Genomic DNA, 12,333 nt, shown 5'->3' with positions numbered 1-12,333 from the left:
ATTACTACACCACAGAAAAATTTACACTTTATGTGGTCTGACAAACATGCAATCAGATGGCATTACTTTGGATACAGGCTGGTTAATAAGTGGATGTCCAGCAGAAATGAAATGCAACACTATGTGATCTCAGAACTGAACAGAAAGACAGCTTAAAAAGGTCAAAACTGATTCTATGTACGTAATTTTTATCTGCAAAGATGACTAGTTGGCCATGACATCTAACAGTCACTGTAATATCTCATCACATGCATTTATAAAACATGACACAGCAACAATTTTAAAAACCTTGAAATCTTATACCTGCACCCAGGATTAAAACTACATTTAATAATATCCGCCCAAAACAAGCAAAAGATATAACGGTGATAAACACACTACTGCTTTAAAGAAAAAAAAACCTTACAACAGTAATACGCTAGTACAACAGGTTTAATCTCGGAATGGGATTCTGATTCTACGCAATTCAGATCGGTCCTCTTTAAAAATGTAAATGCAAACCATAAACTGGTAGGCAGTACAGATGAATGACCCATACATAATGTCCATATTCTTAAAATTAAAATAAGAAATAGTTTAGAATTGTATCTGCTGAGCTGAGTCATGATGGCCGAGGTAAAAAGCAGGAATAATGTAAACAGACAGCATCTGTTGCTATTTACCTTAGATCTGGTAGAGCTGTTAAAAATGCTCTTCACTGTAAATGTGTGGAATATTGCAACTGTGCTGGGCAAGAAGTTTAATAGCTGCAATTTGTGTCAGAAGAGTACATATTAAATGTGTAACACACAAACTGCTAGAGTGATCACAAGGCAATATCTTCTGCCTAATAAGCCAAAGCTAAAACTACCTCCAACCCATACTACAAGAAATGCAATTAGTGAAACATTTTAACTGATTCTGTAGTACTTAGCCTGTTAATGCACCGAATTTCTGGCAAACAGCTGTAGGATAACTTTTCTATGAATTAACAAAGACTGGCACAAAGCACTCTCATGTATGGTCCTTTTCTGAATCTGTGGTCTTGCAAAGTGTAAACTTATCTTTGCCAAAAATATCAAGAAAGTCGATATACTGATCATATTAATATTGCAGCATGAAACATTTCTAGTAATGTTAATGGGAATACTACAGACACTTTTACACCGATACCTGCACTTTACGTTAATTATAAATGAAACTTGCTAAGATGACAAATACCATGACATTTTCAACTGCCACTCAAGAAGTACAACTTGCCATGAATTTTCAACTGACCTCCCCTGAAACATTCTCTTCAAAAAGTTATATACTTGTCAGTCCCAACAGCATACTAACTACACTAAAAAGGCTCAATTACCCTTCCACATATGCATATCTTTTAGAATTCACCTTTAAGATACTAATCCTAACATCTACCACCACTTAGGCTGAGCAACTCATTCAGTCAAATCACTGCACCTATCAAGGGACAGCTGAAAATGAACAACAAGGTAACACATCACAGTTCTTATCTCTCAAGTTTTTGTAGCTTTTACTATTGTACACCAGCTAGCTGATGGCTGACTTACACATGCTCTGCTGTTGCATATGTTCTAAGCTGCTGACTCCAAACCAAACATAACGGCATAATTTAAATCTGGTATATTTTAATCCTGCCCCTCATTACAACTGTAGTAATACAGACATGCAGACTGGCTATTTCATTAGAAAATGGCATACATGAGAAGGCATCAAAAGGACCTATAACGGGCCTAGTGTTACCTATTTTTTTCTACACAGTTTGACCCTGTATCAAATCTGGAGCTCATAATCCAAAGAGGACCTTAAATTAGAATCTGCATGTACAATGGTGATTTTTTTTTTATTTAATCTCTTTGTTGACCAGGTAAGCCCACTTAATAAATGTCCTATTTCATGGGTGACCAGTGACTTACAGGCACACAGCAGGTATACACAGGTGGAAGAAGTCAAATGCTGGACCCCTGTCACAGGGAGCAGATCATTTACAGCTCTCAGCTTCCGTCACCTGCAATAACTGCCATACACCACATCTTACTCTAAAATATTTAGATCACTATACAAATAGGAAAGGGCAATGTAATCATATTTAGTACGCTGATTAATTGCACAAAATCCAGCACAACAAATGCTTGCTGCAAACCTCTGTGATAAGATATGAGGTCCTCCCATGTTAAGATTTAAAGTGCATACTACTACATCACCTTCTCTTTTCAAAATGTTAAACAAGTACTTTGTCAACTTTCACAAAACCAAAGAACCACAGAAATGAGTAAGAGTCAACACTGCTGACGTATTTATCTCCTACAAGTATAGGCCATACTCCTGCAACCAACATTTACTACAAACAATTCAGAGATGCTGCACTGAGCCTTCTACAGAAGTTCTAATATTTAATATGCTCTCCACATGGAAAAGTATTGGCTCTTACAGGGCACATTTATGCAAGACCTTCTTTCTAACCAATAAGGAACATAGCAACCTAGTGTTGAATACAGAGTCTGCACACCTTGTGTAATACTTGCAACTCAACTGCTTTTTAAATTTAAAAAGGACTAAGTTTAAGGTAACCATTACACCAGTGCCAGACTTTGGAAGATTCTTCAGCTGGTATTTTCTTTTTAAATTATTTAAACAAGTGGGACATGGGGCTCTGAATGACAGAGTTCTGAAAAAAGGACTTCAAGATTCCATGCATATACTCGCACATAAAAAACAAGATACTGCTTACTCTGGATGTGGAAATTCATGTACCTTATTCCCTCGATACACTTTAAACATGCAATTGATTTTACTTCTCTTTCAAAAGACATTATTTTTAGTTTATTTCAAATAAATTATTCTTAGTTTATTTTGTCTCCCTTCTTTGATTATTCTCCTGTTTTGGAGGGTAAGTAAAAGATCATTTAGTGAACATAACAGCATTCAAATGTTGGCAGGAAATAAAATTAGTTTGTGAATATGCACCTTTTGTCCACAGGACTCTGGCACCTCTGCTCTCTGTAAAACAAAACTCTGTCTCACTACAGGGATCTAAATAATCACAGCTTCACAAAAGACGCATCCAAAACAACACTAAACAGGATGCCAATATATGCCTTACAAAAAACGTAGAATCTTAAAAAATATTGTAACATTGTCGTCAGCTTTTAAACCAAGATGTACCTAAATGAAAGCATAGAAAAAGTGTGCTGTGATACATATACAAAACACTTAAAAAGGCAGTTTAAATAAGAGATCATATTTAACACTATGGTTGTTCACCACGTTGCGAACAATTTAATGGAACCTATAGTGGCATTTTAATTTGGCAAAACTACAAAATATTTAGAAAAAAATATTTTCCTTCTATATCTGTTTTCCACTGCAAAAGTAAATATCCTGCAATCCAATACAGAATTTATTAATGTGTACTCAAGTCACAGAGTTCTGTCCTGCTATGTTACAATGCAACTAACTATCCACATCCAGTATGTAAAACGTTGATTTTTCCCTGAGATTTGTTCCTATCCTCCTCTTCCTCCACACTGATCTAAAGTCCAGGAGGAAAGGTCAGAAACACTAAAGCAGTCTCTGACTGAGAGAAGTTTGGTGTACAAGTGCCACAATAATTATACACCCTCTCCACAGAGACGACCTTCCCCCACTGGTCCCAGGGTCGGAAACCAGCATCTAACTAGAACCATGGCCTCCTAGCTTAGTATTTTTTAGATCACAGAGGAAAGCTCCCTTTTAGTCTGCTACTGCTGCTCCTGCTCCCCTCAAGGATACATCTGTCAAACTACAGGTTCTCCAGATGGAACTTGCTTCCAGCACTGGCATCAGGGAAGGCCAACACACCATCACTTCTCTAACAGCACTGAGTATTGGGGACGTGTACAATTACTGGAGTTAGGTGATTATCAGTCACTGTCATCACAATGTCCTTTACACTGGAATGCACCACTTAACTGGCCAATGTGAGTTGTTAAAGTATGGAGAAATTCATATGAGCTTTGTCTGTTCCCATCCCTATAACCAGGTGTGGCTCTATACAGGTTTAATCTAGGGAAATTATATCAGACCTACAGCCTGGTATGATGGTTCCCCCACTAGAATTGCTCATTGACCCACTAAGTCCATGATTTTCCCGAAGACTGCTAGTTGAGACTATGCTACTGCTCCTGTTAGTGCTACTGGTGACACTGTGTGTTGCTCCAATGACCAGAGGGTTTATTAAGTGTTGTGCACTACTGTACTGGAAGAAGTGACTCATAGATGTCTGCAATGGATCTTGCTCTTCTGCAGAGGACATCAACGAGGAGTTATACATCTAAAAGGAAGCAAAAAACAGAAAAGCTTGTAAATGATTTTAAAAACTGATGCTTCACATCTGATAATTTAGAAAGCTACTTTTTTAAATTACACATTCACAGACAGTACAGCTGCAAGCAACAACCATTAAGTACACTTGTGTGAACATAAGAAAAAATAGTAGTAGAAGTCTGAGTAGGATTACTGTATCATTAATGAGGGAATTATGCTGCAGATGGAGCAAAACTAACCATCCTGATTTCCACAATTTTAGGGTGTCCTACACAACTGGCAACACTCTCCCACAAACACATTCTTAAAAGAACATATGTACTGGAGCTATCATTATTTTTTTTTTTTCACTGAAAGAGATGGCCATAAACAAGCAAGTTTACAAAGCCTGCAGGGCACCCAAGCTCTGAAATGAGTAGGCTGTCTCTGCAGTAGGATATGATAACCCTATCACTGACAAAGTACAGTTGTGTACACTTAACATAAATGTAGATGTTCGAATGTATTCACTGTTGCAGTCATTACATTTGGGTAGTCTGCTGGCAGGTTGCCCTCAGTCAGCCTGAATAACAAAGTCTTGGGTCCTGCGTCGGTTGCTGTCTCCTCTTCCATGACATCAGGTCGTTAGGGGTATAAAACATGCAGCCGACGCCATTTTAATCAGTTTTTCTTGCCCCAGATGTCAGATGCCCCCCCAAATGGGGAGCAAAAATATATATAAATAAACTGTAAATATATAAATGCACCTTAGAAACATAAAATTTACCTTCAACTAAAAGTAAATACACCACAAAGGCTTTTCAGTATAGTGAAGGAAAGAAAAGGTATAGCATGGGGGATGGCTGGTGGGTAACAAGGAATGCAACAGTGAATACACTCTAACATCTACATTTATGGTAAGTGTACACAACTGTACTATGTTCTTCGTGTTTCACTGTTGCAGTCATTACATTTGGGTATAATCCCAAAGCTATGGATGGGAGGATGGAACTAAACAGCAATAGGAGCAGCTATAAGGCCCTGCAGGACTGCAGTGGCAAAGCCTGCCCTGGATTTAGAGAAGAGAGGTAAATGATAATGCTTTGTGAACTTATGAACAGGGCTCCAAGTAGCAGCTTCTAGAATGTCTTTGGTTGGGACCCCTCTGAGAAAAGCTGCTGAAGTAGAGGCAGCCCTGGTGGAATGGGATCTGATCCCCTTGGGCACAGGTTTACCATGGTGCAAATAGCAGAAACTAATGCAGTGGCTTATCCATTTAGAAATAGTCTGCTTTGATATAGCCTTCCCCTCTGATCCTGCAGCAAATGCTACCAGTAGTTGCTCAGACTTTCTTAGAGATTTTGTTCTGTTTAAGTAGAATCTTAGTTGGCTGTGTACATCCAATGAATGCAGAATCTGCTCCCCTTTGTTCTGCGGATTTGGGAAAAATGTTGGCAGGTGAATGGTCTGGTTAAGAGCCACACTGGATACCACCTTAGGCATAAAAGAAGGATTGGTCCTGAGGGCCATCCTGTCCGGGTAAAATATAATGAAAGGCTCCACTGCCATGAGAGCCTGTAGTTCTGAAACCCTTCTTGCTGAAGTGACTGCCAAAAGAAAAGCTGTCTTCCAAGACAGAAATTTAATATCCGCCTTAGCTAGTGGTTCAAAAGGAGGCAGGGTGGGTTTTTCCAGCACAAAATTGAGGTCCCATGCAGGAGTTGGTGTTCTCCTGGGAGGCCTTAAATTTTTGGCCCCTCTGAGATACTGTTTAAGCAGTGGATGAGAAAAGAGGGGAGGCTCTGTGTTGTAATGAGCCGAGATGGCAGAGGCATGGATTTTTACTGAAGAAAAAGATAGGCCCTTGTCAAGCATCTCAGTTAAGTATTGTAAAATCTGAGGAATATTGGGCTTTGCTGTGTCTATTCCTTGTGCTCGGTTCCAAGCACAGAATCTCTTTCATTTATCAGCACAAGATTTTCTAGTAGTAGGCCTTCTGGCTTCCAAAAGGAAATCCATCACAGGTTTACTGAGAGATGTGGTTTGAATAATTAGTTGATTAGCCATGCTGCAAGATTCAGAGTTTAGAGCCGTGTGTGCAGAATTTGATAGTTCTGCTGAGAAAGTAGGTGAGGTGTTTGAGGCAAGTACCACGGAGGAAGGTGTGACATATTCCTTAAAAGCGGGTACCAGTGCTGGTGAGGCAAGTCCGGAGCAATTAGGATCATTTTTGTTTTTTCCTGTCTGACTTTTAGTAAGACCTTGGAGAGTAGAGGTAGAGGGGGAAAGGCATAGACGGACAGGTTTTTCCAGCTGAAGGACAGAGCATCCACTTTCCATGCATTTTTGTGATAAAGTTCTTGTGCAGAATTTGTCCAACTGATAGTTTTGGGGAGAGGCAAATAGATCTATGTCTGGGCTCCCTCATTTCTGTGTTAACATGCTGAAGATTTGTGGATCCAGTTTCCATTCATGTGGGTCCATAAGATTTCTGCTTAGGTCGTCTGCCAGAGTATTTTGCTTTCCTGGCAGGAACTGAGCTTGAAGATATATTTGGTAAGTCAAGGCTATCTGCAAAGGGGGTAGGAATGTGCATCCCCCTGCTTATGTACCACATAACTGTGGTGTCGTCCGTCTTTATCAGTAGTTGTCCTGGATGAAGTAAGTCCTTGAAGGCTGTCAGAACATTCTGAACAGCTAGCATTTCTTTCTGGTTGATATGCAAATGCATTTGGTTTGGGCTCCATTTGCCCTGAATGCATCTCCCTGCCAGGTGGGCCCCACAAGCATAGTCTGATGAGTCTGTAGTTAGGGTTTGGGTGGCAGGGGGTAGAGTGAATGACAGCCCCTTGTTTTGATGACATGTCTCTGCCCACCAAAGAAACTCCAGTTGTAGGCTGGGAATGAGAGGAATACTGTTTCCAGGCTGTGACAATGTTGACTCCAGAAACTTTTTAGGTACCACTGAAGTTTCCTCATATGCAATCTCACATATGGAATTAGTAGAATGCAGGATGCCATGAACCCCAAAGCCTGCAGAATTTGACTTGCAGATAACTGGGTTTTTGTTGCCATTTGTTTGAAGTATGTTGTCAATTGCCTTTGTTTGTCTGGCGTGAGGTAAGCCATCTGGGCAGTTGTATTCAAGCTTGTACCCAGGAATGTAATTATTTGAGAGGGTACCAGTTGTGATTTCTTTTCGTTTATGGTGTACCCTAGGCATGCTAGAAGCCTTTTTACAAACGCCAGATGATGAATAAGAGTGTCCTTGTCCTCTACTTGAATGAGACAATCGTCCAGATAAGGATAAATTTGAATGTTTCTTTGTCTGCAGAATGCAATTACTGGTGCCAGGCACTTTGTGAAGACCCTGGGCGCAGTGAATAAGCCAAAGGGCAGTGCAGTGAATTGGTAATGCAAAAAACCTGCTTTGAAGCAAAGGTATCTTCTGCATGATTCCCTTATTGGGATATGCAGGTATACCTCTTTTAAGTCTAGATTTACTAACCAAGCATTCTTGCCTAGCATAGGCAGTAGCTGTTGTAAAGTCAGCATTTTGAATTTTGGAACGTCCAGGAACGTGTTCAGAATCGATAAGTCCAGTATTGGACGCCATGAATTGTCTTTTCTGGGTACCAGGAAAAGTCTTGAATAAAATCCTTGTCCTTTTTCCTTTTCTGGTACCGGCTGAATAGAAGGGGGGGGGGGGTTGGGTACACCTGATCAAGGTAATTAAATCCTCAGCCATTTTGATCAACTCTTTTTTAGGCATAGGGGCCTGAGCACGTGGCTCATGCATCAGTTTTTTAGACATAGAAGTTGTTTTTGACCTTGGTTTTGTTGCTGGCGTTGTAAACAAGTTGAGGCCTGAAAACACCCTCAGAAGCTGAGGCCTGAAAACTTCCTCAGAAGCTGAGGCCTGCTCAGCAACTCCAGACTCATCCAAGGGAGAGACATCCGCATGAAGGATGGACTGGTTCTGAGGGACACCCTGTCCACATGAAAGATGATGAAAGGCTCCACTGCTATAAGGGCCTGTAATTCAGATACCCTTCTAGCTGAAGTGATCGCTAAAAGGAAAGCTGTTTTCCAAGGAAGAAATTTTAAGTCTGCAGTAGCAGCTGTCTCGAAAGGAGGTAGAGTGAGTTTCTCCAAAACAAAGTTAAGGTCCCAGGCTGGGGTTGGAGCTCTCCTGGGTGGTCTCAAATATTTGGCCCCTCTGAGGAACTGCTTGAGCAGTGGATGAGAGAAGAGGGGAGGTTCTGTGTTATAATGAGCTAAAATGACTGAGGCGTGGATTTTAATGGAGGAAAAAGACAGGCCCTTGTGAAACATCTCAGTTAAGTATTGTAAAATCTGAGGTAAATTGGGTGCTGCTGTGCTCATCCCTTGAGATTGGTTCCAGGCACAGAATCTTTTCCATTTTTCAGCATAAGATTTTCTAGTACTAGGCCTCCTTGCCTCTAAAAGGATTACTGAGGGATGGTAAAGGAGAGATTATATAATTAGCCAGGCTGCAAGGTTCAGTGTTAAAAGCTGAGGGTGCAGAATCTGGTTCTCCTGCTGAGACAGCAGGGAAGGAGAGGCAGGTGCCATGGGGATAACCGTGACACACTGCGCAGGAGGTGTACCAGTGTTGGCGCTGCCAATCTGGAACAATCAAAATCATCCTTGGTTTGTCCTGTTTAATTTTTTGTAATACTTTGGAGAGCAGAGGCAGAGGGGGGAAGGCATACACTGATAGGTTTTTCCAGCTGAAGGACAGAGCATCCACTTTCCAGGCTTGTCTTTGGGGAGTCCTTGTGCAAAATTTGTCCAATTGGTAGTTCTGGGGAGACGCAAACAGGTCTATATCTGGGCTCCCCCATTTGCTTGTCAACATGTTGAAAATCCTTGGCTCCAGTTTCCACTTGTGTGGGTCCATGAGGTTTCTGCTTAGTCCATCTGCCAGTGTATTTAATTTTCCTGGCAGGAATTGAGCTTGTAGGTGCACTTGGTAGCTCAAGGCTGTGTTCCACAATGCCATGGCTAGTCTGCAGAGGGGATAAGAATGTGTACCCCCCTGCTTATTTATGTACCACATAACAGTGGTGCTGTCCGTCTTTACCATTAATTGTCCTGGAAGAATGTGGTCCTTGAAGGCTGTCAGAGCATTCTGTACAGCTAACATTTCTTTTTGATTGCTATGCAGGTGCATTTGACTTGGGTTCCATTTGCCCTGAATGCACTTCCCTGCCAGGTGAGCCCCCCATGCATAGTCTGATGCGTCTGTTGTTAGGGTTTGGGCGGCAGGGGGTGGTGTGAAGGGTAGTCCCTTGCTTTGGTGGCAAGCTTCTGCCCACCAAATGAACTCTAGGCGTAGGCAAGGTACAATAGGAATCATTGCTTCTAGATTCTGAGAATGTTGACACCACAGGCTTTTTAGATACCACTGTAGTTTCCTCATATGCAGTCTTGCATATGGAATTAGAAGAATGCAGGCGGCCATGAACCCCAAGGCTTGCAGTATTTGTCTTGCAGATAGCAGGGTTTTTGTGGCCACTTGTTTGAAGTCGGTTGTCAAATGAATGTTTCTCTGGCGTGAGGTAAGCCATCTGGGAAGTTGTATTCAAGCTTGCTCCCAGGAATATAATTTGTTGACAGGGTACCAGGTGTGATTTCTTTTCGTTTATGGTGTACCCCAGACAAGTTAGAACCCTTTGTACAAAGGCCAGATGATTCAAAAGTATGTCCTGGCTTTCTGCCTGAATTAGACAATCGTCCAGGTATGGATATACTTGAATATTTCTTTGCCTGCAAAACGCAATAACTGGAGCTAGGCACTTTGTAAATACCCTGGGCCCAGTAGATAAGCCAAAGGGCAGTGCAGAGAACTGATAAGTGCGTTTAGCCTGCTTTGAAGCGTAGGTATCTTCTGCAAGATTCCCTGATTGGGATGAGCAGGTATGCTTCTTTTAAATCAAGTGTTGCCAACCAGGCATCTTTGCCTAGCATAGGAAGTGGTGAAGAGTCAGCATCTTGAATTTTGGAATCTCCAAAAAGGTGTTTATAGAGTAGACAAGTCCAGGATAGGACTCCATGAATTGTCTTTTCTGGGTACGAGGAAAAGTCTCGAGTAGAAACCTTGTCCCCTTTCCTCTTCTGGTACCAGATGAATAGCCCCCATGCTTAAGAGAGAAAGTACTTGTTTTTGGGCCTCTGCCCACTGATTTGGGGTAAGTCCGGCCATCCGCTTGGTGTTGGCAACGTGTGGAAGTGAAATCTGTATCCCGGGGACACTATATTTAAAACCCATTTGTCCTGGGTCATAAGTTCCCAATATTTTGCATGAAGAGCAATCTTTCCCCCCAAACGGGCAGTCAGTTGATAAGTGCTTGGAAATTTTAAAAGGAAGTCATTGAGACAGTTTACCACAGTGGGGAGACTTATTACTCCCAGATTTGGAAGTGGAGGCCCCCCACTGCTTAGTCCTGTGTGTCCCCTGGGACTGAAACCTGGGGTTTTTGCTGTGTTTGGGTTTGGCTTGAGAAGACCTGGAAAGGACCAATTCTTAGAGGGCCACTGCCTACTAAATCTAGGAGACTGAACATGTAAGAATTCTTTAACAGTTTGCATAGATGTAGGATTGTCAGAGAGATGAAGAAAGTAGACAGGACTATAAGGAGATGAGGTGCATGGCAAAGAGAGAGGTGGCAAAGGCTAAGGGCAAGGAATATGAAGAGTTGCATGAAAGGTTGGACACTAAGGAGGGAGAAAAGGACCTGTATCTGACCTGAAGCTAGGTTAAGAAGGGACGTGATTAGTGATCAGCAGTATGGTTTCATGCTGGGAAAGAGCAATACAGATGTGATGTTTGCTCTGAGAGTGTTGATGGATAAGTACAGAGAAGGTCAGGAGGAGTTGCACTGTGTTTTTGTAGACTTAGAGAAAGCATACAACAGGGTGCCTAGAGAGGACTTGTGGTATTGTATGAGGAAGTCGGGAGTGTCAGAGAAGGATTTGAGTGGTACAGGATATGTGCGAGGGTAGTGTGACAGCGGTGAGGTCTGCTGTGGGAGTGGCGGATGCATTTAAGGTGGAGGTGAGATTACATCAAGGATTAGCTCTGAGCCCTTTCTTACTTGCAATGGTGATTGGACAGGTTGACAGATGAGATCAGACAGGAGTCATCGTGGACTATGATGTTTGCAGATGACATTGTGATCTGTAGTGAGAGTAGGGAACAGGTGAAGGAGACCCTGGAGAGATGGAGATATGCTCTAGAGAGAAGAGGAATGAAGGTCAGCAGGACTAAGACAGAATATGTGTGTGTGAATGAGAGGGAGAATAGAGGAATGGTGAGGATACAAGGAGTAGAGGTGGCAAAGGTGGATGAGTTTAAATACTTGGGATCAATAGTTCAGAGTAATGGTGAGTGTGGAAGAGAGGTGAAAAAGAGAGTACAGGCAGGATGGAGTGGGTGGAGAAGAGTGTCAGGAGTGATTTGTGACAGAGTACTAGTAAGAGTGAAAGGGAAGGTCTACAAGAGGGTAGTAAGACCAGCCACGTTATATGGGTTAGAGACAGTGACATTGACAAAAAGGCATGAGTTAGAGCTGGATGTGGCAGAGTTAAAGATGTTAGGATTTGCACTGGGTGTGACGAGGGTGGACAGGATCAGGAATAAGTATATTAGAGGGTCAGCCGAAGTTGGAAGGTTTGGAGACAAAGCCAGAGAGGCAAGATTACGTTGGTTTGGACATGTGCTGAGGAGGGATACTGAGTATATTGGGAAAAATATGCTAAGGATGAAGCTACCAGGTAACAGGAAAAGAGGAAGGCCTAAGATAAGGTTTATGGATGTGGTGAGAGAGGACATGCAGGTGGTTGGTGTGACAGAGGAAGATGCAGAGGACAGAAAGAAATGGAAATAGATAATCCCCTGTGGCGACCCCTAACGGGATAAGCTGAAAGAATATGATGATGATATATATATATATATATATATATATATATCTATATATATTTATAATGATAATAAGGAAACGACCATCAGCGATGACGGTAAAG

The 12,333-nt window shown here is 41.8% G+C and overlaps 1 protein-coding gene across 2 annotated transcripts in view; it reads right to left on the bottom strand.

Annotated features, from left to right (window-relative positions):
- Positions 1-414: 414 nt before the first annotated feature.
- PIAS3 (protein inhibitor of activated STAT 3) overlaps positions 415-12,333 on the bottom strand; it is a 1,163,468-nt gene continuing 1,151,549 nt past the window's right edge. For both annotated transcript variants that reach the window (XM_044079722.1, XM_044079721.1), the window contains exon 14: positions 415-4,312. In XM_044079722.1, the coding sequence (XP_043935657.1) occupies positions 4,040-4,312 (273 nt within the window). In that variant the 3' untranslated portion in view covers positions 415-4,039. The remainder of the gene's footprint in view (positions 4,313-12,333) is intronic.

This window comes from Protopterus annectens, chromosome 8.part0, assembly GCF_019279795.1.
Source record: "Protopterus annectens isolate FY-2018-M chromosome 8.part0, PAN1.0, whole genome shotgun sequence".
Lineage (NCBI taxonomy): Eukaryota > Metazoa > Chordata > Ceratodontiformes > Protopteridae > Protopterus > Protopterus annectens.
Note: the sequence above shows the minus strand (reverse complement) of the source record. Positions and strands in the feature narration are given on the sequence as shown.